The sequence below is a fragment of the Biomphalaria glabrata genome, chromosome 1 (assembly GCF_947242115.1).
Source record: "Biomphalaria glabrata chromosome 1, xgBioGlab47.1, whole genome shotgun sequence".
Lineage (NCBI taxonomy): Eukaryota > Metazoa > Mollusca > Gastropoda > Planorbidae > Biomphalaria > Biomphalaria glabrata.
In genome coordinates, this window is record NC_074711.1 from 39,051,280 (window position 1) to 39,078,829 (window position 27,550).

The window sequence follows — 27,550 nt, forward strand, 5'->3', positions numbered from 1 at the left end:
AAAAAAAAAAAACCTACACAGGATCTTCACTTACTAAAATCTGGTACTTATGATTACATATCATAAATACGTCTGCACTATTTTGTCTTGCCATATTTTTGTCTTGGGTAACCCTTTGTCAATGTTAAGATAATAATGAATGTATATTTGCCATCTTTTCCTACGTTTGAAACAAGCCAGTACAATCCTGTCTCATAAACCCACAAGAAATTTAAAAAAAAAGTGTGTGAATAAAACAAAAATAAGAAGTACAGCCATAATCTGAAAATGTGTTATAAAAATCTATCCAAGTGTTCAGGAGGGAATGACCAAAAGATATCACAGATAGGACACAAACAATTTGACTTTCCAAACTCTACATGCACTCAAGTTCTTACAATGGGATCATGAATTGACTGTCAGATATACCTTCTGAAATAAAGATTGTTACATCCTAGTCCAAGCCTCCAGGACTAAAGCAGGGGATGGCAGTGGCTAGGGTTTGAACCAAGGACCATCATGACAACAGTCTGGAGTGCAAACCACACAACCAGTCAGCTTATCCCATGCCCAAGTAGACATAAAAAACATGTGACTGGCAATGACTGCAATACATTGCTATGCTTAACAAATGACTGCCAATGACTGCAATACATTGCTATGCTTAACAAATGACTGGCAATGACTGCAATACATTGCTATGCTTAACAAATGACTGGCAATGACTGCAATACATTGCTATGCTTAACAAATGACTGGCAATGACTGCAATACATTGCTATGCTTAACAAATGACTGGCAATGACTGCAATACATTGCTATGCTTAACAAATGACTGGCAATGACTGCAATACATTGCTATGCTTAACAAATGACTGGCAATGACTGCAATACATTGCTATGCTTAACTATGACTGCCAATTATCACAATATACTGTTTCATTTGAACAGTGAGAATCGGAACATTCTGCTAAAAAATCTTTAAACAATTGGCTTAATTTCATTTAAAACACAGTTTTCTTTGTACACTTTAAAAAACCTAGATGTGAAATCAGCTAATAACTCACTGTTGTTATCTGTAATTAAGCATTCAAATATTTTGAAAAAAAAAAACAAAAAAAAACAGTAAATGATTCAAAAGAACATAAACAAATCAAAATTACAACCATGTTGGCATCGCATAAAAATAAATCTTGAACAAATGCTCAATTAAACTATTTACATTCGAGTTTCATCAATGTCAACACACGCAGGGGATGTTGCTTATAAATTATAATCATAGAATAAGCAAAGTAATGTTGCTATAGCAACCAATAAAACACTGTAAGGCTAAGACAAAACTGAATGTTAGCCAGAGAACAAACCAACAAACACACCACCTTTACACAGAAATAAAAACTACAAGCCCATGACCTGTAACCCATAAACATGAACATTACCACCAGTGCATCTAACACCAATTGTTTTTGTACTACAACTCAAAAGTAAAACTAGCAATATGTTCAATGGACCTGCATGAGAATGACCTCACATTGAAGGAAGTTTAAAAACAAAAAGAAAACCTCTGAGCTATTTTGGTTTTACAGCTAAATATTTTTAAAAAATTCAAACCTGTATATTTGTTTAAACCTCTTAGCCAGCAGTTGGGTAATAAAGCACAGCAGTAGGTTTAATGAAGAAGCACCAAAGGTTTAGAAAAAAAAAAGTTTCTATTTGAAGTCCAAGTGATTACATCAGCAGCTAGCAAGATTTGTAACAAAATAATGAAATACAAAAAATTGGGAAGCCAGCAAATATAAATATATATAGCACACATATCCACTAGAGAAAAGCATTCACTGGGACTGTCAACAAGTACATAAAATATACACATCTAAGTATCTAGCCTTTCATTGATTTGTACGGTCAACATTTGACTAAAATAATCCTTGCAGATAAAATGATATACCTATATGATTGTATTTACCCGTAACAGAGTATTGTTTCTATGAAACAATTATTCCTATGGACCATAGTATCATAAACAACCAGGTTACCCGAAGGTCAACAATAAAACAAAAATATTTTCCTTCAGCCTACTTCACAAAAAGAAACAATAAGACGAAATGAACTAACCTTGAGTTGAGACACCAAGTTCTTTCCAAAAAAATCTTTCTTCAGATTTGTAATAGACTTAATATATAACAATGCCCAAATTTGATAGACGTTCAAAGGATGCCTAAATAATTCATACATTTATCCCAAAAATGTAACTAAATATAGAGTCAGAGATGGATTTACTGCATCAAGACAAGGGAACCCCCCTCCACATTTCAATAATATAACTTTTTTAACAAAATATGTGCCTATTAAATAAATGAAAATAAGGAAATACAATAAAATGTACAAGTACTCTATTTCTTTCTGTACAAACAGGAACTGCCTTGAAATTAAGTGCATCATAACGTAGCTTGAAGAGTGTAAGGGGTTACTAGAATCTGGCACTGTATAGTGTTCACCCAGTGAAGAATAACACAAGTTGCCAAAGATAAAATGACCAGGGAAACATTAACAGTAGTAGCCAAAGAGAATAAACGTGCTGCTAAAAAGGAAATACTACATTCCTCACTAATCTTCAGACTTGAGGAGAAGCCGAAGCCTTATTATTTTATTAGTGAAGGAAAAGACTCAAAAATTGTGCACATGTTACATCAATTATGTGGAAAACATATCAATGCATGAAATCCTTTCTTTATACCTAGATATATCATAAAAGACTAGATACATGAATTTCAACTAAACAGTAAATAGATGTTTCAACTAGTCAACAATAATTCAAGATACAAACAATTCATGTATTGGCACTACTCCAGTACAAAGTAATTGACTGAGGCCTTGTGACAAGAGACATAATGTACACATTTACATCACAACTCCATGACAGGAGTCATTGATCACCAATACAAATACAAAGTAAAAGTTTGAAACTGGCTCAGAGAGCAAATAGAAAGTCAAGAGATGTTTCAAACTGTTCACAAGTTTGTACAGCTCAACAAAATTATTGAACTAACAGAACAATTATTGCATTATTTCTTGTAGTAATTGATTCTGTCAGGGAGGAGGAGGGGGGGGGGGGGGAGAAAATAAAGCAAACTTTGGGAAAAGAAAATATTCTTCACATGCTAAAATATTAATAAATATTCCAAAAAGAAAGCATTTTTCATGTTGCCTTTAAATGTGGAAAAAGGGGAAAAAAAAGTTTTTTGTATGAACTTGGGTGAAACTACAACAGAATAAAAACTAATGCTGTTCTTGCTGAGACATTTTCATCATAATGTCAAACAAACAACAGCAGAAACAAATGTTCCACTAAATAGTATGAACAGCGCTGCTTCTGAAACAACATATACAATTATCACACATCATAATCACAATTCATAAATATCAACTTAAAAAAGATGAATCATCATATGTGAAACAATCCATAAAGAGTAATGCAAATTAGTTATTTTTTCCAACTAAAAAGTAAAGTAAATTTAAGTAAATTTTGATAAACAAACAGCCTTGATAAACAAACAACTAATTATTAAAAGTTGACATATATTTTCATGTAATCAGGCCAAACCAAATCAAAATTATCAAGTTATGTTTATATATTTAACTCTGCATATGCTTACTAAGATCTAGTATTTATAAAGATAGTATTTTGATCTGCTTCAAACTCTGCCTAGTAGTAAGAAATAATGGCTTCCTTTTATCTATTTTGCTTGATGATTTCAATGTTTAGCATAATCTTGTTGGACTGCTTGCTTTTTTTTAATAAATTTGTCACTGTCTTAAATACTTTTCTTATTTAGGGATCTTAACAATATAGATGATTTAAAGAATTTAAAGATTTCATTACTTAAGAGCAAGCAAAACAAGGCTTAAAAAGTAAATACAAGAAATAAAAAACATGTCATGCCCACTTTCCAACATGGATGGTTGAAACACACTTCCAATTACCATACAGGAGGCCACAGACCAAACTGACAAAGAAAAGCTGATTGGACAAGGACAGATATGGAAAGTCTTTCTAACATGTTTTTCCAAAGGATTATAGACAGGCAGGAGCAGAGAACCTTGGTCCCATCCATTCTGTTAGTAGCTTCATGAGACAAAAGGTCCAGTGGACCATGTTGAAAAGTGACACATTAAAACTATCATGTTTTTATGTCATAAATAAATGAGATTCTAAAGAGACAAACTTACAAACATTTTGGAACAATTTTCATTTTCATACTAAAAATCACAAAGTACTGGAAGTATTTTAAATAATTAGCACTTGCCAAATACAAATAAACAATCAATGGCATATTCTAATATTTTTTGTAGTATTCCCATATTCTTTCTTTTATATTTTGCTATTTTTCAATGCTTTAATTGTGCTGACTTTATCTGACCTTATTTAATAATTCTACCCAGTACCTTTCATGCCTAATGAGAACTAACCTAAATGCAAGGATGATCAATACAATTAAGATATTTAACAGAATGAATACATATTTCAGCCCGGACAATTATCAATGGCCAATACATGTACCATTCGTTAACTCTATAAAGAACAAAATGATATTGTGACACAGTTTGGACTAAAGTTTTTGGCCCCTTAGAAACCATGAAAAATAAATATTACAAGCATGGTTTTTAGATAAATATCTTTTGATTACTAAATTGATATTTCAATCAATTAGAGATGAATTAAAAAAAAAAATGTGGGCAAAAGAAGGAATTGAAGAGACAAAAGCAATGTCTATGATAAAAATAAGGACAGCCTAATTGAACACAGCCTAAGGAACAAAAAAATAAATAAATGTAAGTTCATAGCCATTCGATATCACTTATCTATTAAAATAGATTAGCTGAAAACATGTGCCGGAGATAGGAATAGAGTACCAGTACTAACATAAGATCTACAGGAAATGCCAAAAGTTGTTTGCCCACAAACAAACATTCGTGCTGCTTGTCAAATCATATGTTCTTGATATGCAATGTCATCTTAATACAGACATGTTGTTTTGTTTTAACACAAGATCAAAATTCCACATAAAACCAACATACTTTAACTTCAAATCTAGAAAACTTGAAGTGTAGCAGTGACATAGCTTGAAGTGTAGCAGTGACTTTAACATTTGTCACCTAGAGTGCAGTTTGATGTACATGTTTCTGGAAATCTGTGGAGACTTTTCAGCAAGAGGTGAGCCTGTGAACAATAACAGTATTTCTCTTATCAAAACTTTTACTATTTTGGAATTATTTAGAATAAATACTAACTTACTTATGCATTTCTTTAACAACAAGCACAAGATATTTTTTATTACATAAAAGAAATGTATGCTAATCTATTTATATGCCTAAAAGTTAACTAAGGAGTCATGTGGCCAGCACTTTTCTCAGGAGAAATTATGAATTCCAGGACATTTCCATGAGGAATTATAAATTCCAGGAGATTTCGGGGAGAAATAAATTCCAGGACTTTTCCAGGGGAAATTATGAATTCCAGGACTTTTCCAGGGGAAATTATAAATTCCAGGACTTTTCCACGGGAAATATAAATTCCAGGACTTTTTCAGGAGAAATTATAAATTCCGGACATATAAAACATGGCAAAAATTATAACAATAGCCAAAGTTGGTGTAATTTAGGTTTGATAAATACTCATGATATTCAAAATTTCTCTCATTACTGTCCAGAGTTTAGCAAATTCAGTGTTCACATACTGGCTAAAGAAAGTATCCAGTCTATCAGAGGTGACACTGAAGGACTGAAAAGCAGCAGGTTAAAATCGAATCATACCATTGTGTAAATTCAGATTTAATGCTATCACAATCATCTGCAAGACATGGCCAAGAAGAATCAAGTTGCTCAAAGTGGCATCTAAGTCCTTTATGGCGCACCATCAAAATCTTGCAATGGGTATTTGGGCTTTAACCATTTTAAACTCTGGACTATTACGTTCTTCAAAGGACATTTTTCAATGAGTTTGAGAACTGTTGTTAGCAGAGACTCTCTGCTCTTCATCTGGGAATTTAAAACCTCCCTAGCGCTAGCTTTAATTTTAATTTCTTTGACAGCAGACTTGGCTTTAAAGCCTATCTCAACTTCTCCTGGAGGTAGAAGATTTGTGTGTCTGTCAAATCAACACTAAGCAGTTCTGCAAAATCAGTGTTGTAACAGAGCTACATTCTTTGAAAACAGCTGGATTCATAAATCTTGGCTACTATGACCAAATATTGGGTAAAAAAGGGCAAGAATGGCGCATCTCATTAATATTTTTTTAGAAAAGTTTGCAAAAACTTTTGCGATTGAGATGAAGCTTTTAATTTTGGCAATATGTAGTACATCTTCCATACAGTCTTGAGATGCTCAAAAGACTTGATGTTGATTGCCTTCTTAGCAGTAATTAAAGATTGTATGAATTTGTGGGGATACCAGCATAGTTGTGGGTGTAGGAAAAGTGACAGCCAAGGTGGCAGCTTTTTTGACTTATATGGGTGCAATCATCAAGCCGCCATCTGATTTACCAGACTCACTCTTGTGTTTAATTGATTTCAGATGTGATATAGTGCAGCTTTGTTGTTGTTTTTTTTACAATGATGACAAAAAGCTTAATGGTCAGTGACAGACAATTTTTGAAGGCAAGATCCAGCTATATCTTTTTCAAGCCTCAGTGCATTAAATATGTCTTTAGATATTTAAATACAAATGTAGTCTATAGATCAAATATTCTACAACAGTTTAATGATCAAACAATCTCAAGTAGATTAGATCTACAATTCTTGAATAAGACTAGATTCTAGATGTAGCTTAGATCGAATACATACAATAAGAAATGTAAATCTAAAATAGATCTAGGTCTATTTAGGTCAATTAAATTCCGATTGCAAAGAAGTAATATGATCTGATTATGTAGTGCGATGGAAATTTAAAGGCACAAAATGAAACAGGAAAAATTAAGTCTCAAAATTATAAAGTCTTAAGATGCGTAATGTAGATCCAATTTGGATGAAAATCAATGTGCTCACTGAAAAAAAAAAAAGATTTGAGAACGATACCTTATATTGTCAAGGAGCAGTAAACACATTCTACGCAGACTCAGAAACGATAATTTCGAATTTATTTCCGCCTGCGCCGGCTCATCCTCTGTTTTAATGGTGTTAATTTTTTTTAAATACCATTTTTTGTTTCCAATTGGGGAAATTCCAGGACATTCAAGGAAATAGTTTAAAATTCCAGGAAATTTCCATGATTTAAAAAATTATTTTTTTTAATTCCTGAAGCTTTCTAGGACATCCTGAAATTTCAGGAGACTGCAGGAACCCTGCATACATCAGGTATCTATTACATTTGGGTGGACTCAAGGGGTGTCCTAAAAACTTAAGGTTGAAAATCTCAGTCTTTCTTATCTTATCTTATATAATACAGATGTTACTTCAAAAAAGATGATTACGTCCTACGCGTCATGCATTCAGTCATGCATGTTAACCAATGACTTATATTCTGCCAAGTCACTGGTTTTCCTGGCTAGCTCAGGCAACCCATTCCATGCTCTAATAGCACTAGGGAAGAAGGAGTATTTGTACAAATTTGTCCTAGCATATAGGATGAGGAATGGGTCTTTAACTTTGTGTCTTTCTGGGTATTTTATTAAATTTTATTTTTGTATTTGAATATTATGGTTCAGTGTTTTATGTATAATTGCTACTTTACTTTTGAGTCTTCTGTCCTGAAGGCTTTCTAAATTTAGTGATTTTACTAAAGGTGTCACTCTAGTCGAATGTGAATATTCGTTTGTTATGAATCTCACTGCTCTATTTTGTGTCTGTTCCAGTTTCTCATTTCTGCTTGCAGCTGCTTGTGCCTCTTGTCCCTTCTGCTCAATCCAGTCCCGTTTATCTTGCCGACAGCTTCTCTTTACTTTCAGATCTGCTTCCCTATAGGCTTCTTCCGCTAGGCTACGATCCTGTGTTTCATTTTTCTGATCTCGTCTACGTTTGGCCTCTTTCCTCTCATCTATCAATTTCCATGTTCTGTCTTGTATCCACCGTTCCTTGTATGAACCTCGCCTCCTTCCGATAACTTCTTCCGCGCACCCAATAGTGGTATCTTTGAAGTTGGCCCACTCTTCTTCAAGGGTCAATATATCTGCATCGTATTGTCCGAGATCTCACTGGAGCAAAGAGTGGACATGGGGCACCAATAAAAGACAAGCAAGGCAAAACTTTGTTAACCAAAGAAGAACAGGATGCAAGATGGGTAGAGCACTTTAAAGAGACCCTTAACCAACTGTCGCCAGACCTAACTTACATATTCAAGGACCCCTCTCCAGACAATGATCTCAAGGTCAAGACAGACCCAATAACTGCTGAGGAGGTTACCATGGCCATAGCAGTGCTAAAGAATAACAAAGCACCAGGACTAGACATGATATCAGCAGAAATGCTAAAATATGGGGGACAGTGCATTGTTAACAGAATGACTGATCTCTTAAATCTCTGTTGGCGAACTTCAAAAGTCCCAGAGGACTGGCAAAAGGGAGTGATTGTAAAGCTTCCAAAAAAGGGCAACTTGGCAGATTGCAACAACTGGAGGGGCATTACTCTCCTCTCTGTCCCAGGCAAAGTTTTCAGCACTGTTTTGTTGAAACGGCTTCAACAGTCTGTAGATGAAAGGCTCAGAGAAGAACAAGCAGGTTTCCGAAGAGGCAGATCATGTACAGAGCAGATTTTCGTTTTACGAAATATCATAGAACAAAGTCTTGAGTACCAACAACGGCTAATGATCAGTTTTGTGGACTTCAAAAAAGCGTTTGATAGTGTCCACCGAGAATCACTATGGAAAATAGTTAGAGAATACGGTATCCCAGAAAAATTCGTCCAGATCCTACGACGCCTTTACAGTCAGTCTAGTTGCTGCATTAAAACAGAAGAGGGAACAACAGAGTTTTTTACAATCGAGACAGGTGTGAGACAGGGGTGCATCTTATCTCCCTTCCTTTTCCTCCTAGCCATCGACTACATAATGAGGAGAGCAATGAACCAGACTGCCTTTGGTATTCCATGGCATGAACAACTCCGATTGATGGACTTGGACTTTGCTGATGATGTTGCACTACTCGGGGCTACAAATAAATGCATTCAAGAAATGATGGAGAGCCTAGACAGAGAGGCACCCAAAATTGGCCTCCGCATAAACTTGGATAAGACTAAAATTATGCGAGTGGGATATAAGGCAAAGGGTGTCCCCATCAGACTTGGCGAGTCAAAGCTTGAGGAGCTGGACAAGTTCACGTACCTTGGCAGCATCATAACAAATGATGGAGATGCTTACCATGATGTAGCATGTCGAATAGGAAAGGCAGGGAGCATTTTCCAAAGGCTGCAGCCTATTTGGACTAGCCAAGCCATTGGACTCGAGACAAAAATACACCTTCTCAACACAATCGTCATTCCAACTGCTACATATGCATGTGAGACGTGGAAGTCATCTGTCAAAATTGAGAAAAGACTAAATGTGGCTCAACAGAGATGGCTGAGACGGATTTTGGGAGTCAGTTACACAGACCGGATCTCAAACAAGGAAATCCTATGCCGAACTGGGAGTCGAACACTTAGTGAGGTTGTGACTGAGCGTCGCATGAGGTTTGCGGGACATGTTCTACGTCAAAATGAATTACGCACACCAAGAGTTGCGATAACCTGGAAGCCAAAACGAGGAAAGCGCAAACAGGGACGTCCTCGTATTACCTGGCGACACACCTTCATGGAGGACCTCAGAACAGTGGACACCAGATGGGAGGAGGCTTCAGACATTGCCAGTGACAGATCATTATGGAGACAGCTTGCCGCCCAATGCGCCGAACGGCGCGGGAGGACCTAAGTCTAAGTAAGTCCAGTTTCTCAATGTTTTTTTTGAGTTGAGTTGCATATTCTATTATTGGCCTAACCAAGGTTAAATAACATATTAGTTTTTATCAGGATTCAAACTCAAGAACCCTCAGTACTGAAGACAAGCACTTTACCACTCAGCCACCAATATGTGTAATATTGTATTAGTAATTTATATTGGAACCATTTCTTGTTTCTTTGTTTCTAATTTTGTAAATTATCCTTTAAGTGCATTCAATAGACACTCTATGCAATGATTCTCAAATATATTATGTGCTGGTACATGGTGTTTCGTTATTTGTAAGCCTAGGGACAATATAATTGTAATAATATTTGTAATATTCAGTGTGACAAACTTCAAGTCTCTGAAATCTGCTTCAAGTAAACACCTAGATGCATTGAAGCAGATGTGTAATAAGGATATAATCAGAAATCTGAAACTGGCATACATAAAATAGATGAGAAACATTTAAGTACAGTTATGGTACAAAAGAGGGATGGGAAGATTGCTTCTTTCTATTCTTTGACCTTCTTTATGTCCCAGTCACACCAATGCATTTATGAAAAAAACATTTTACCGACTCACTAACCATATGACTGAGAAACAATTTAAACCGCCAGTAATCACATCAAATAACAAGCAAAATATAGAAATCCTTTTTTTTAAAAAAAAAAAAAAAAAAAAACTTATCTAAGGGGAAGAACTCTTTCTTTAAAACTATATCTACCATTAATGTACAAGTCATTTCCCTTACTCAATATGAAACAAAATAATAAAATACCAATAATTAATTGACTACTGCATATTTTTGTTAATCGATTCATGTTTTCTTCGGTACAATAAATAATTATTTAGAGTATCAACTTAATCGGAGAATGCGTGAGGGACTAAACCCAACAAATTTAACCATATCTGTGAATACTGAAGTATTAGTTTCCCTTGTTGCTTTTACACAAAATAATTAATTACCAGTAATTAATTGTCTAATTTTTATATTGATTCATGTCTTGTCTATGTCAAAGAATAATTGTGCAAAGTTTCAACTTGATCTGAGAATGGGTGTGGGAGAGATAACATGTACACACTTTTTACCAGTCAGACAGAGTGAGTTGATATAAGCTTTGAAAAAAAAGATTGAACCTCTTCTAGAAGATGAATATTTGCTTGTAGTACTGTATGCAGATGGCGCACAACAGAGGCATGACTTTCCATTTGTAGCCAATACAAGTTGCTCATAGTCCTCTCTCTAAAAGAGAACAGCAAATGTTCTTGAATTTGTTTATACATACAAAAATAAATACATTGCTGGCTTGGGAGGAAGAGGACCTACAGTCAATCCACAAATGGCTCCAGAAAGAACCTTTTCTAGTTTACAAAAGGCTTCACTATTATCAACAATTAACTAATTAACACTATTTTAGAACAAAAAAAACTAAAGAGCTTAAATGATTGAAGTAAGCTTGGATTACTAACCTATCGTAAAAATATATGTCAAAGAAAAAACAGAAACTAGTATAAAAATGGTATGATTTCTTTCATTATATTCGTAAATCCTCCGAGATCTTAAAGTACTCACCAAGATGCCATATCTGGCTAAGGAGGGAGAATGAATGAGTTGTTTTTTAGCTTAGTGGGGGGCCACAGGTAAAAATGTGAGAAACACTGAACTAACCTAATGTTGATAGAGGCATGAGGACTCCAGATGGTTTTCATTTCTAGCTTACTCTGAAGTAGAAGTATCTTGTATGTGAGACCCATGGCAGACAACAGCAAGAAGAACACACTAGAAACGAACAGTCAAGTAGTTATCACATCTAGATTAGAATAGTTAATCTATATTTTGTACATCAAGGCAAGACATTCAGAAGTGGAGAAAGAAAATATGAAAATATATTTCCAAGTAAATAAGTTAGAATGTAAAAAGGGATATCAATTATAATAACTTGTGTTAAATTATCTTGACAATAATTCAGTTATTACATAAGCAGTATCATACTGTATTTCCAGGGGACATAAATAAAACTCCTAAGTAAATGTATTGACTAAAAGAGAGCTGAATCAACCATTTCAAAGAATCTTTTTAAATGGACTTAAATCTAGGGCTTTTCATTGTAATCAATTCAATACATAACATGACAGAAGAACAAGTCAAATGTTTACAAAATACTTTATTTTAAAACAAAGCTTATATTGAGTGAAACTGCAACTATTATTTTAAAATGATCATTTAATTAAATTTTAATAGATCTATACTAACAATGACAGATTTGTGCTATTGGAAATATTTTTATTCATGTTTGTTGTTAATCTCACTTTAGCACAACTTTTCATGCTTATAGCAGGCTCAGTGCACTAAGGTCCCATCACATTTGTGGAGCAGTTGCTGTTTTTTTTAGGGGGGCGGGGGCGCTGGTTGTATTTGGGAGGTTTTTGTGTTGCCTTTTCAAAAGCAATTTTTTTTTAAAGTTACTAAAGTTTGAACTCAAGGTATTGAGCCTCCACGATGGAAGGCTGACATGCTAATCATTGAGCTATTCGATTGCTAATATAGATAGAAGATTTTATAGACTAATGTTAGTTTTAAATTTTTAGCAAATGACCTAATTCTCTAAACAAGTACTTTTTCTAAATCAAACAAAATAAATATTAATTACGATTAATAGATTAACTAGTTGGTTAATTTTTTTCACTAACTCATGTGTTGTGACAATGAATAATTGTGTAAAGTTTCAAATTGTTTTGAGAATGGGAAGTGGGAGAACTAACATACAAAAGGTCTACTTGATTAAAACATATTATTTTGGTACAATATTTCACTGACTGAAAGTAAATCAGCTAAATAAGGAGGAAGGTGAAGGTCTGTCATTACTCAACATTTACTGGATAAATTGAATTGCATTAGATAAGTTAAAGACTTCAGGTCAAAGTGTGTTTAAGCTAAGATTCTTGGTGATTCAAAAAATGGAAAAATATGTTATATAATTTTCTTTATTAACAACATAATTTGTATGAATTTAGTTAGGATTTATTTGCCATATGTTAAACTAATCAACACAATTTTAATACCGGCATTTTAATCTAATAGATGTTGTGTTTTCAGCTCATAAATAATACAAATTGATGGGTTGCTGAGTAAGCACAAATAAAATCAAGACTTTCCAAATCAAGTCGATGAGTAACTTTGTAGAAGTATCTAAGACTAAAGCTAAAGAAAACCAAATTTTGTAAAGTCTTACAGTATAGTGCAAACACCAAGTAACATATTAGTACGTGGTATCCTGAAACAAACAAAAAAAAATTCTTTTCTACAAAGTGTAATTATGTTTTTGTTTTCACAATTTGTGAAATGCTATTATATAGTTGGTAGTCTGACAAAAACTTTTTTTAAACAATAAATAATTATTATGGATTGCTTTTTGGTTTGTGTAAGAAATTGTGTAATAATAAAAAATGTAATAAAAACTATTACATATTTCTATTTCTTTTTCTAGCTTGTTAATGTATGATACCGGTACTTAATTTATGCAAAGCACATTCAATCATTTTCTTTTGTATTTTTGTTTCCTTTATTTCGTAAGTTACACTAAACATGTTTACAGACAGAACAATAAAATGTTTTCCCTTAGAATTGAAAAGCATGCATTTCAATTACTGAATAGTTTATGGTGATGTAAAAGATTCTTAGGCATTTATTGAATAACTTTAAAGCTAGGCGTAAATAAAGACTTGCACAAACCTTTGTAGTTTTAATGAAAAAGAGTAGAAGATAGTCAATATATTTATGCAGTTTATACCTGGAATAAAGATTAGATAGATGATTAATAAAATAATCATTACCATGATTAAAAAAAAAACAACAAAGAAGCTAATGTGTTGATGACCAGTCATTTTATCCCCGGTGACTTCATCCCTAATTAAATATTTTTTTCTTAGTCATTGTGTACTTGTGTTGATAAGGTTTTACCTTTAAGCCCTTATTTCATCTAATATATAAATATGTTTATTTAGAATGCTTTTTGATATTTTAGACGTTATTATATTGTTTATAGTGTTCCCCCTACTCTCTTCATACTTGTTGAGAAATGAAATAATATATGTAAATAAATTGATATATTGTAATACGGGGTTTGTATTTAGTTATATTGTTTCTATTTGACGTAGGAACGTCAATATTATCCTGTGCATATTGTATGACATAATGATCAAAGGCCAAGGTGTAGTGGAAGTAGAGAAAATCTTTTGAGAGGGAGAGAAGTAAGATTAGAATAATTATGACCATGCCACTCTGCGCTCATAACATATCATCAAAGGCCAAGGTGTGGTGGATGTAGTGGAAATCTTTTGAGAGATGAGAACGATTAGAATACTTATAATCATGCCACTGATAACTTATCTCCCAACAGCCATCTTTCACTTAATCTTTATTTATCAATCGCTCTTTGAATATGAGCGTGTCATTTCAAAGTCTGATATAACCTTTTTTTTTAATTCTAATAAATGCTGACCTAAAAAAAATAAACAACACTGGACAAGAAATTACAAACGATGAACAGCAATACAAATCAATGGATTGTCTTCTGTACCTAGTATAGATAGCCTGTCTTAATGATTTCAATTAACATGCAAAAACAATTAACTCTATATCTATAGATGTTAAATTTTTATATTTTTAATGACATTATATTCTATTCTTATTTAATGTGTCACTCTTTCTTTCATGTAAATGAATATAAATATATGAAATATTGTCAATTTCATACTTTTCATAATTATTATTTGATGGATTTGAAGATGAAATGACCAGGACATGAAATGACCAGGGATGAAGTGACCAAAGATGAAATGACCGGGAAGCTAAAGTGTCCCATAATGTAGGTGTCAAGGTCTCATGTTTTGTGTAAATAAGTGTTTACGACAAATTAGGTTCAAGAAAATATTCATACTAATAAAAATAGACATGGATTTTTCCGTAGCACTAAAAATAGCCAAGAAATTGACATTTTTAGCACATTCTTCAATGATATAGTAGCTAACATTTTTTTAAACAAAAAGTGTATGTAAACAAGATTAGACAATAAACTTGGTCATTCAAAATATTTTATACTACATATTATGTCTACTTTTGTGAATCTATTATTTCAATTTAGTTCTATTAAGTTCAATTAAATTATACTTTCCTGATTTCAATTGGAGGATTCAAAGTGTTTTATTTCTGAAAATTCTTCAGTTAATTAAGTATCTCCTGGTGGATTTAGGGTCATCATACTTAGTTTTGAGAATACCAATATGCATTCACATATACATCTACCAATAATATACAAGTTAATTCCCTTATTCACTAAAAAACAAAATAATCAATGAGAAATAATTCATTGACTAATTGAGTATTTTTGTCTATTGATTTGTGTTTTGTTAGCTACAATAAATAATTGCTTAAAGTATCAACTTGATCAGAGAATGTTTGAGGGAGAAATAGCATTAACAATTATTTAAGGGAACTAAACCCAACAAATTTCGCCATATCTGTGAATACTGAAGTATTAGTTTCCCTTGTTGCTATTGTTTAATTTGTTTTTGTTTTTTTTATTGATTCATTTTTTGTTTATGTCAATGTAAATTTCAGCTTAATCCGAGAATGAGTGAGGGAAAAATAATATGTACACACTTTTTACCAGACAGACAGACAGAGTGAGCTGATATAAGCTTTGTAAAAAGTTGTCATGAGATCAGCTTACACTGTTGGCTCACTAAGGAAGGTTGATTTATGATCACTGTAGAATCTGGAATCTTGGATGCATCAACTTCCATTCTGCGGTGAATGACAGAGTTAAGGACTCTTCCTAGTGGTCTTGCTGCATCTACATCATCTTCTGTGGTGTCTGACTCTGTGGTGACCTCACTGTCTATATGGGCTAACACTTCCCCAGGTATGAGGCCTAGTGTTTCACTTCCCATCTGGTGGAAGAAATGTTTAGTCTAAATCTGGGTGAAGAAGTTATTCTTTTAAGCACAATTTCATTCATTGTCAGGAAATGTAGTGGACACTCAGTTAGCTTATGCTTTTGTTGATTGATTCAAAGAAGCTAAAGTAAAGCTATCAAACTATTTCTGAGAAACCTTAAGGAATAACAAAAAAATGTGTTCTACTCATCACAAACAAGAATTATTTTCACATGTAAAAGTCAATTAAGTATACTCCAGAGAAAACATAATGTGCTTAACATTATGTAAAATAAAAACTACTTTTTGTTTGTCACCAGTATTATTATTTATTTTTGTTTAGAAATAAAAATAATAATAATTGTAATAATTAAAAACAGTTGATACCATACAAAAAATTCCATACACAAAACAACCGTTCATTTTATTTGAAGTAACATTAAAGCAGGCCAACAAAAATTGCAAATACTTCACAGTGCCTTGATAAGCAACATGAATCTGTTGTAAAGTGCTTGATTTTATTTGTTAGTGCAATAATAAATATATATATATATGATCACTAAAAAACCTTAACATTCCTAACTGCATATTGCTATAAAATTCTCTTAACAACTTACAAGAGAAATTAAACATTTTATGATATGGGAGTAGTGTAGAGTTGTACAACAAGCCAGAGACACGCTGCAGTTGTTACACACTTTAGTCTTGAAATAAAATGCCATGAGAGCTTTTTTAAGACCAAAATTTCAAACACTTAGATGTGGATGACAAGACAGAATGTGCTACAAATTTTGATTAAAGATAATCGTATCTTAGAAAATTTCATTCTTAAGCAGGAACCAAGCTTGTTCAATCAAGTAAATGTTAGTGTTTGATTTAATGTATAATTTAGCTACTTTAAAATTATATATATTTAGAACTTGGTTTATAGTTGTGGCATTTTAAAATGCAAAACAATTTAGATCTAATACAAATTATGAATAAATTAACATGGATGATTTATATACACTGGCTATCTTTTCAGTTTATCAAAAATAATGGACAAAACAATAGCATATCTTGTGTATTTCACAACACAATTCAGATGAATGGCTTCTAAATAAATTTGCTGTAAGCCTTGAGTAAACAGGAAATACAAAGCTGTGTGTTCTTTAATTTTTAAAAATATACAACAAAAAAGAACCAAAAAAAAAGTTACTTCTAAAGGACAGCTGGAAAACAAAATGGCCAATTACCTATAACCTGTGAAATAATAATTACTCCCTATATTCAAGCCATGAGTATATTTTTTTATACAGTTAAACTAATTAAAATGAAAATAAACCTAAAATATTATATTTTATGAATATCACAAAAATAGATGGTAATTTCATAAAATCTGATACATTTACTCACCATTTCTTGATTGAGTTTCCAGAGAGTCACCAGTTTTTTGTAAGTAGAATCTCGGGACATGAATGAACCAAAAACATACTGAAAAGAATCAAAAAAATTTTTAACATAACTAAAACATACATTTTAAAGAATGTGCTAGCTCATTTGATTCTGAGAGTTATTACATAAGGAGCAATGTATTTTGCTTTTGTTTAATCTAAAATATGAAAAAAGCAAATTAAATTCTTTAGTATCTACGCCATTGCATCATATCTTTCTACCACCTTGAACCAAAAAAAAAAAATAAAATTCTTTGAATGGTTTTATGTTTTAAACCTAGACATTTAAGAAATATAGTAATTTTGCAAATGACTACATTTACCTTATGATCAGCAACTTGTATTCCAATGGCATTTGGAATAATAAGAGCTAATTTTTCCCTGGTTATACTTATGACTTTATTCAATGGAATTTCAATCTAAAAAAAGATTATCATTTCATTAACAATACTTCATTAAAATCACCTTATTAGAAATAAACACCAGAAATTAACTTACACATGTAATGTTTTAAAATTTAAACAGACTAAATGGCCTCTCTCCATGTCCACTGATCTCATAAAGTTGTTTAAATTAAAATCATCTTCAGACTTACACAGCGTCCTCTGGCTTTGATCTTTGAATAAAAGCACAGCCAATTATGAGAGGCATACAACTGACCATGAAGAAGTATATCTCCCTTGAAGGCACAGGAAAAAGCTGGTGAATAAGTTTTTAAAAAATCAATCAATTGTACAAAAAAAGTTTTTTTCTATCAAACTATTGTAAGACATTTGACATAATGATGGAATATATGATATATGATTATGGATTATGATTATGGAATATAAAGTAATTATACATTTCATTATACATTATAATCAACAACAAGACCCAAGACCAATAAAAAAACAACTGCAGACCAGGAAAAGTGGAGGGATTTAGTTATTCGAATTGTCACAGCACCCCTACAATGAAAGTCAAGGGACTGATGGTGATTAAAGTACTAAGGATTTTGAACATTGTACTACAAAAAAAAAAAAAAAAAAAAAGGAATAACTTTTATGTCTTCATGATTAACCCAATAGATTGGTTTATCTCATGGCAAACTTTTATGTCTTCATGATTAACCCAATAGATTGGTTTATCTCATGGCAAACTTTTATGTCTTCATGATTAACCCAATGGATTGGTTTATCTCATGGCAAACTTTTATGTCATCATGATTAACCCAATGGATTGGTTTATCTCATGGCAAACTTTTATGTCTTCATGATTAACCCAATAGATTGGTTTATCTCATGGCAAACTTTTATGTCTTCATGATTAACCCAATGGCTTTGTTTTTCTCATGGCAAATTCAAAATTAGCTTACATTCAATTGGGTACTCTTCCACTGGAGCAGATTTAAACAGCTTGTGAAAACGTTTGTTTCTTGATTTGTTTATGTTACCTGGCACATCCTAAGGTTAAAAATAAACATTAATGAAACGAATAAGGAATTCAATGAAACAAAGTAGTATACCACCAAAAAAAAACATTCTTGTCAAAAACTGTAGTTAGCCTTAAAATATCATGTAAAGAAAAACTTACAGACAACTCTGGCGTTTTCTTTGCTGGGCTTTTTGGACTTGGACTTGGGCTGTCAATAGAAATACATAAGTAATTAACTGCTAGACTTTACTACATTAAATATTGATTTATAATGTCATGAAAAAAAAGTATCCTCAAAGTTCTACAATGTATTTGATTGTTTGTTTTCAAGAGATATTGTGTACTTATGCTTTCAATACATATCTAAACCTTGTAGAAGACAAAAACAATGTACAAGGGAAAGTTTAACAAAAGGAAGCTGTTGTAATTAGTTGTAATGAAGAAAAAAGCAACAAATTGTTAGTCTTTTAAATGAAGAGTGTAAATAATGAAATTTTGATTTCATTAAACAAGCATTAAAGCAGAAATTAAAATTAAAGGGTTTTTTTTTGTTTACCAACTGTAAATCGCTAAGAAATAAAACTATTTTTCAACTTATTTCCTGATAATTTTGAGATGGTACTTAAAAGGTTCAGTAAAAATCAAGAATACCACATTTAGGTGTAAAACTCAAGAATAGTGAAATATATGGCTTTCTTATTATAGAATAAAAAATTGATTTTATAAATATTCAACATCACTTGAAAATACTGAGACCAAAAAAAATGTACTAGTAATTTTAAAACATCAGACATGCCTACCCCCAAGACCCAGAATGTGGAACACTCAGGTTGAAAATGTGGAATTTTGGGCCCCAATGTGGAACATATGCGCGTTTATGTTAGTCAGCCATACTGTACCCAATATAAATAAAACTTCAATTATATTAGCCTACTTTAATAACAATACTAGTTTGCTTTTTATAAATTAGATGTAAATAGTATAATATAATTAAAAGTAAGAAAACCTTTAATTCATAATTATGTCCTTTGTTTGAAATCAATAGTTCTAACTCCTATGTGATTATTCTAGATCTACTTGATTATCTATCCTTTTCTAGGGCTCTACTCTAGTCACTCTAGATGTTGGCTCTAGTTCTAGTGCTAGACCTAAAATAATTTAAGAGTCTGTCTACTAGTAGTACTAGTCTAGGACTAGACCTACATCTAATAAGTCCTCTAAGTCTAAGAACACAGATTATAATAAATATATTATAGATCTAGATCTAAATATTTATGTCTAGATCTATGGACTTATTCAGAACTAAATTTATTACATATGATAATGATACATAGAAATCTAGAGATCTATCAACTTCTAAGTCTATTTCTCTGGATACTAAGATAGATCTAGATTTAGTATCATCTAGACTCTAGATCTAGTAACTAGTTAAATCTAGTAATCTAGTGCTAGATCTAGATACTAATTTATTTAGACTATGTAATAAGTAGATAATATAGCCTTATTTAGATCTGGGCCTTAGCCTTACTGTGTCTAAGTTAATTAATTACATTTATCATTTAGATCTAGGTCTAGATCTAGATCTCTAATAACCTATTTGAAAAAAAATCCTTTTCTTAGTAGAATTACCTAAGAAACCAGTTGAGTTAGTCACGTTAGTCAGAATAGTGCCTTTGTCGGGAAAAGAAAGGGATTTGAATGGAAAATTAGGTTTATTAGCACTTACTAGATTCTAAGAATAGATCTAGACCTAGAGTACTAGATCTAGATCTTCTAGACTTAGAGTACTAGATCTAGATGTAGATCTATGTCTAGATCTAGCTCAACCATATCTTCGTAAATTTAGGACACACCGGGTCCGGGAGATGAAATGTAAACAATAAACACAGACCTAGATATATTTTATTTTGCATTCAGTATTTTCATTTCGCATTATTAATAAATAATGAAAAATCGGCGATTTTTTTTTTTTGTGTCGGAATTCAGACTTGGCGGAACAAAAAATCGTGAATGCGGAACGGCGGAACATGTGAGCTTTTTTGATGCTTTTGCGGGATGGTTCCGCATAATGCGGGACTGTAGGCATGTCTGAAACATGCTTATTAAAATTATTTCTAGAAAGGAAAAAATGAAATTAAATATTTATATCACATTCTTACACATACAATTCAGACATAAAAAAATTTTTAGAAGTAAAACTTTTTTTTTTGTAGAAACTTCCAATCTTAAAATGAATCAATGAAAACATAGAACTGAAGTTAATAATGAAAAGACTTGTACACACTTCTTGAACTCTTTGACCAATGTAAAGTGATGTAATCATCAATGTGAATGTTCATAAAAGAATAAATAAAAAAGCAATGCGCATATTAGTTTGTAGAACATGGAAACTATACCTAATACAAAACAACCTGACACTGCAGTAATTTACTAGTAGATAAGAAAAGGCAGAGGGGAATCCAGAGACCATATGCCTCTCATTCTTTCTAAACTTAAATAAACAATCATATTTCAGGCTGAACAAAATATTTTGAAGGCTTAAAACAAAAATAAAACACTATTTAAAAAAAGAAAAAATAACATACAAACAAGTGATAAAGTATTTTTAAAAAATATCTGCAGTAAGATAATTAGTTTAAATATGTCTGAAGTAATAAAAAAGCATTTAAGACAGCTGTATTCTAAAATCTTTTAAAGAAATGGATGAAAATGAAAAATGGCCATGCCATTAAAAACAACTTTGATTTATGTAAGTTTCAGATAGTACATTAATCCCTAAAATATTGACTGCATTATTTTCACTTGAGAGTTCATAAAAAAGGCTAAATCTCAAAAGGTGGTGTTGGCCAACTGTGCATGTCTGTTCAATAAAATATTTAAACTTTATTTTCTCATAATTTAATGAATGCACAGACTAATTTTTTTTTTAAAAGTCAAGTTTACTTTTTTTTTTAATTTTTCAATTGAATAAAAGAAGATGTGAAATGCAAAAAAAAAAAAAATGTACTAGTAATAAAATGTTGTGATCAAAACAGAACTTTTTATTACATATGCTAGATTTTTAATTGACTCCTTTAAGATTTTTTTTAAAATCTGACAGACGTTACCTTACAACTATGCATTATTTCATACAACTTTTTATGCTACATCACTAAATCAATTTTATTTGTAACTGTTAGTAATGTGACACTGGTATCAATATAGTCACACTGAACTTTGGGATAGAATTGCTTTCTAAATAGCTTTAAATAAAAGATTTAGCTATTACAGTTAATAAATTTTGTGTGATATTTTTAATAAACTGGTCTTGGAGTAACTTATTAGCATTAAATTGCTAAACACCAAAACGACTTGTGTTTTAAATATTGTAAACATCACCCAATAATAAAATGCTGCCTTAAGTGTTAGTTTGTCAATATTAGGAACTCAAACACATATTAAGGCCAGAATATCAGAAAAACAGCCTTTTCGGCAGTGCTATTATGTTGTCCAACAGGAAATGTACTTTGTTACTGTTCTGCTGTGTGGTGTTTTCAGGGCCACCTTTTGAGACAGATTCAAATAAATGTGACTAGTTGTAAAACTTATCAAAATGCATGCAATTTCACTAAATGCATCAATCAGAAGATACAAGCACAAATTATTGATTCCTTTTGCTTAACATAGGATAACAATTTTAAAAAGAACAGAAAAAAAAAAAGGAAAAGTTTCATTTCTGTTCCAAGTTACAAGTTGTTGTTTTTTTAAGATTAGTAATATGTTTGAAAGATGATATACAAAAAGATATGCAATACAATAAATAGCTAACAAATCAGTAACTCATTAAGTTCAAAAGTATGTCAAAGGCCTTAACTTACACTAATGTTATAGGTATCTTTAACTAACTTGCCATTATTTTCTTATAGCTGAGTTTATTTGGTCAACTCGAAATATATTTGTCTGCATGTAATAATTGAAGAAAACAGAATTTAAAAAGTGACAAAGTAATTGCAGCTATTCTCTATTCATAGCTAAATTGCAACGATTACTTTTAGTGCACTACTGTGACTCAAGAAAGATAAAAGTTGTGGCACACTGATAAACAAAACAAAAAAAAACCAACTAAACTAATATTTTGATGCTAAAAAATTTATTCACAAAATTCCGCTGCTAAGTTGTTGTTTTTTTCTATATTGCACTTTCAACTTATTAGAAAAAATTACCACATTTTTTGAGTTGGGGTTTCCGAACCTACAGTTGACATATTTCTGGAAATAAGACGTCTGAAAAAACATCAGAGCAATATATCTGGGCATTCACTCCATCAACTTAATAGTTTAAGAATATCTAACATGAAAGGATGTTAATTTAACAGGTTTAAAAAAAAAAAAATTATGAAAATGATTGAGCCTGAGAAAATATACTCACTGACACTATAAGCTATTTAAAATCTGGAGCTATAAATAATTAAAATTCTGGAGTTTTCAGCACAAAGTAACAGTAGGACAAAAAACCAAACAATATGAAGACAAAATAATGTTGAAGATGTCTATATATATATATATATATATATATATATATATATATATATATATATATATATATATATATATATATATATATATATATATATATATATATATATATATATATATATATGCTATACTAGAGCCAATTTCTACTTTCTTTGTCAGATCAAAAAAATTATTACCATTAACATTTAATGCCATACAATATTTAAAAACCCATTTCCATAATTACCTTCCATCTGATTTATTTCCTGATGTTACTATGGCTATGCCGATATCTGTGGCAAACTTTTGACCTGTGAATAGTAGTGTAACTTTAGAATATATTTATGTCACTAATGAAGCCTGCACTGAATTAATCCCAGTTCTCCAAAACTGACTGCATGTCTTGATAAACAGAGTACCCAAAAAAAAAAAAAAAAAAAAGACAAATGTAGGTTTTTCCCTCCATTTAAACATCATTAAACAAAAGGAAACTAATTTTAAGTTGGAAAACATATTTTCTACAGGTATATAGCATGTGCAGGTTTCATAGAGAGCTCAATGGATTCAATTGTGATAGAATTTGATGTGGCCATTTTGTATGACTTTAATTTGTGAAAATAAACTTCCAGCATGTGACTTATGGATATAAACTAAGTTCTAGCTCTGGAAATCTATTTCATAGAAGACCTCAAACTAAATAGGTTAATAATAAATAATTAGACTTATAGAAGCGTGGCCTTTTATAAAAACAAATTGGGGGGCTTTGTTCATAGATTTTTTTTAAAGTTGCAGAAGGATTTTTAAAAGTAGTTTTATACTTACTTTTTTGTTTGAACTAATGAATTGTATTTAAATAATCTTGAGTGCTTTCTGAGAATAAAGTTCTGATTGTTTTGTTTTTTAAAGGCTGTGTAAGCCTGCGTTCTTTTCTTCATTTTAAGAACCTGCTTCCACATTTAAGCAAAACAATCACAAGCTCATTGTGAAAGCTAATATGCTAAAGGAATTATTTATTTTGCTCATTATTAGATCCATGTAGGTCACAGCTGGGGCTGCGTAGCCATGGGAAATACTGCATTCCTCTTTAGACAAGCCTTATTAGATCCATTAGACCTAGAATTCAATTCAGCTAAATTTTATCTAAGCTTAATATCCTAGTCTTTTGGCATAATATGAGAACTCCAAAAGCAGCTCAACACCTCCCCCACCCCCACCTTTTTGGGACCAAAAAAAAAAAAAGGTCAAAAAGATAGATAAAAAAAGGGTAAATCAAAAACCAAATATGCCACATTAGGAATTTTCAAAATTCATTGTAAACATTACAACTATAAAAGCAGGCTAGGGACATAACAATAAATATGGGGCATTAAAAAAAGCTATCTTTTTTAGTTTTGTCCTTCTTTGATGTATTTCACACTTAATAGTCTAGCTACTTACCAGTATTTATATAAGAACTAGGCTGTAGAACTGCATCAGAAATTAGAACTTCTGTGTTATTTACTGTAATATCATGGTTGCCATTTCCTCTAATAGAACCAGACATTTCCATTTGTCTGTTAAATGAATAATGCCATTCTAAGTACCTAAAACAAATTACAACAAGTTAAAATATGTCTCTTAGCTCAGATTTGAGATCTCAGATTATTTTAAATTGTCAAACAATGGAGATAAAGAATGCAATTATTTTGAAAAATGTTCTTTTTTTTTTAAATTATTAAGAACAACTTATTTTGGATATAATTTTAATGTCAGCTTATATCAAGCAAAACTTACTGGTTATTTTACCTGAATATTTAACCATGGCTTGATAGAGGGTGCTTGTGCTAAATGTAATCATTTATAAATTCACCAAGTTGACTAAATCCACCAACTAAGTAATATATTTGGAAGTGTAGATTATTTTGTTAGCTAAATCATAATCAGTTAAGAGGGGAGACAAATTTGCCAATTTTTGTCTACGGTATATATTTCCTTACATTTTAAGGACTATTTCGTATATTTTGCAATTTCTGAAGATTTACAGGAGCTCCTTGAATTAGCGCGGGTCCTATGAAAGTACAGGACTCACTGCAGTTGCATAGGTTGAAGTGGCTTAAGGCCGACCCAGCTAAATAGTGGCGTAAGCTACGCCGCTGGTCGACCAGTAAGTTTTAATACTATACAGTGAACACCTCAACCACAAACATGATATATAAATACTAGTAAAAAGTGTTTAAAAGAGTTCAGTTCAATCTACATATAATAATAATGTCATGGTATCTGCATAGTATGATTTTAATACTTACAGCCTACTTATTACCTACTCATTAACTGTTTCTCAGATGACATTATTCATTTTGCTCATTCTTAGTTCACTACCGTGTTATCATTAAACTTCAATAACTTTTTTATTTGTTAGCAGATAAAGTTATATTTGGTATAAAATTAAAACAAATTAATTTAATTAAGGTTTATTGGAATTGAAAACTTACTGAATGTGGACAAGTCTCAATAGATCTATACATACCACATCTAGTTAATATTTAATTTTATCCAAATTGAAATAGATTTTTATTATATTTATTTATTTATTCAAAAAAAAATATATACCCAGTACATAAATAACACATTTAAAACACATATAATGGAAATCTTGAGCTAATTATCCATATCAATACTAATAGAAGAAAAAAAAACTGACAGACTGTGGGCAAGTCACCAAGCTCTAGACTAGATCTAGGAAATATTTTATGATCCAAATTAATAAAGATGTTTTTTTTAACTCTATTTATCCATATTTACACATAAAACTTTATACATAATATCAGTGGCATCACTAGGTTGGGTCTCACCCAGTGCAGTCAGTTCATGGTGTCAATTCCTCACCCCAACAACCACAAAAACAATTTTCGTTGATTATTCTTTTGCTGAAACCTAATAAAATGACCTAATTCCCTACTGTTTAGTTAGACAGCTGTAAAATGATTGTGGGATTTACTTTGAAAGGTAGGTATTAAATTTCCCACTCTTAGTATTTCTCTTTAAATATAGAAAGTTGATAAATCATCATAATGAGTGACTGATTTTGAAATGAACATCAACAATGTATACTTAATCAGTTGCGGAAATAAAATATCTTTCAGCTTAATAAGTACAAATTTTACTACTACAATGATATCTCTTCTAGTTGAATAGTGATCAAAGTACACATTCATTGAGACTTTTATTACAGCAATAAGAAACCGTAAAAACTATTATTTTTTTCGGCTTAATATTAATTTGCGATGGTACAGCTTTTGAGAGTAGGTTTATGAGCCTATTGTCTGACGGTAAGACCACAGAAAGAACCGGATCAGGCGTGGGCAGCATAATATCGTCTAGTATTACCCATCAAAATAATTATTTTTATATATTAATAGTAATACTAATACTGTAATAAAATATATACTTATAGTAATACTCTACTAATAGTGATAGTAACAGTATAGTATAGACACTATAGATAGAGATCTAGATTAATTATTAATAATCTAATAAGAGTGTAAAGAGATAATAATATTGAATATTATTTCTAGACTTACATTTAAGTTAGATCTAGATCTAGACTCTATATTAATTTACTATACTAGACGTCACTCTTAGTCTTATACTTATACTAGATTACTAGACTAATACTATGATTAGTATGATAGATATCTAATCTAAGATTAAGATATATCTTAGATCTACTAATCTAGACATAGACTATTACACTATTACTACTAGATTCTCTATTTACTATTACTAGTATTAGTACTAATAGTAAGGAATACTTATACTACTAATAGTAATAATTATTATAATTATATTGATCTTCTAGATCTAGAATCAAGACTACTGACTAGACTTAAGTCTTAAGCCTTTCTTAGTCTTGACTAGACAATCTGATCTACTACTACTACTAGACTACTACTAATACTACTATTTATCTATTCTAGATCTAGATAGATATCTAATATCTTAACTTAGACCTACATCTACGACTAGTAAAATTTATTTATAATAAATATTCAATAAACTACTTATTAATTTATTTCTAGATCTAGATCTAATTAAGCAATGAATTACCATTACTGGTCATACTCCAAGGAATCATCATAATCATACTTTTTCTGTGTCAACGTTACACATAAAAATGTAAACATTGTTATGGTTTCTTGATCAAGATCTATGTTATTGTTACGTTTGCCCTGACTGCCCGTGTAATCAATGAAAGTCAGAACGAGGTTGGTTAGATTTAGTTGGAAATTTAGCCTTTGGTCCAATATCCGTTTCACTTTGCAGTAAAGTATAGCTGGGTTTATTCCCCTGGATATGTGTATTTTTAACTGCTGGAACATTTGTTGTTGACCGCCTTCAATCAACCAC

General features: G+C 31.4%; 1 protein-coding gene across 2 annotated transcripts; it reads right to left on the minus strand.

Annotated features, from left to right (window-relative positions):
• Nucleotides 1-217: 217 nt before the first annotated feature.
• Nucleotides 218-27,459, minus strand: LOC106067952 (GRAM domain-containing protein 2B-like). 2 transcript variants are annotated; one of them, XM_056035659.1, is made up of 15 exons: nt 27,251-27,459; nt 24,602-24,747; nt 23,412-23,475; nt 22,874-22,933; nt 18,831-18,879; nt 18,613-18,700; nt 17,854-17,957; nt 17,582-17,677; nt 17,221-17,298; nt 15,621-15,840; nt 13,622-13,679; nt 13,122-13,163; nt 11,558-11,668; nt 11,026-11,131; nt 218-5,200 (listed from the first exon to the last, which is right to left on the minus strand). In XM_056035659.1, the coding sequence occupies exons 2-15, from the start codon at nt 24,711-24,713 to the stop codon at nt 5,123-5,125; spliced, it is 1,266 nt and encodes a 421-aa protein (XP_055891634.1). In that variant the 5' UTR covers nt 24,714-24,747; nt 27,251-27,459; the 3' UTR covers nt 218-5,122. The 2 variants fall into 2 exon arrangements, with proteins under 2 accessions (XP_055891634.1, XP_055891635.1); XM_056035660.1 differs by lacking the exon at nt 22,874-22,933 and having other exon boundaries at nt 27,251-27,458.
• Nucleotides 27,460-27,550: the final 91 nt, after the last annotated feature.

Bases quoted from the DNA above. Each gene is read 5' to 3' on its own strand.
- LOC106067952 (XM_056035659.1), bottom strand. From the start codon at position 24,713: ATGGAAATGTCTGGTTCTATTAGAGGAAATGGCAACCATGATATTACA. The intron at 17,678-17,853 runs GTAAGTCTGAAG...ATCTTTTTTTAG, and splicing joins TCAAAGCCAGAGGACGCTGT to ATTGAAATTCCATTGAATAA. The intron at 17,299-17,581 runs GTAAATGTAGTC...GATTCTTTTCAG, and splicing joins TACAAGTTGCTGATCATAAG to TATGTTTTTGGTTCATTCAT.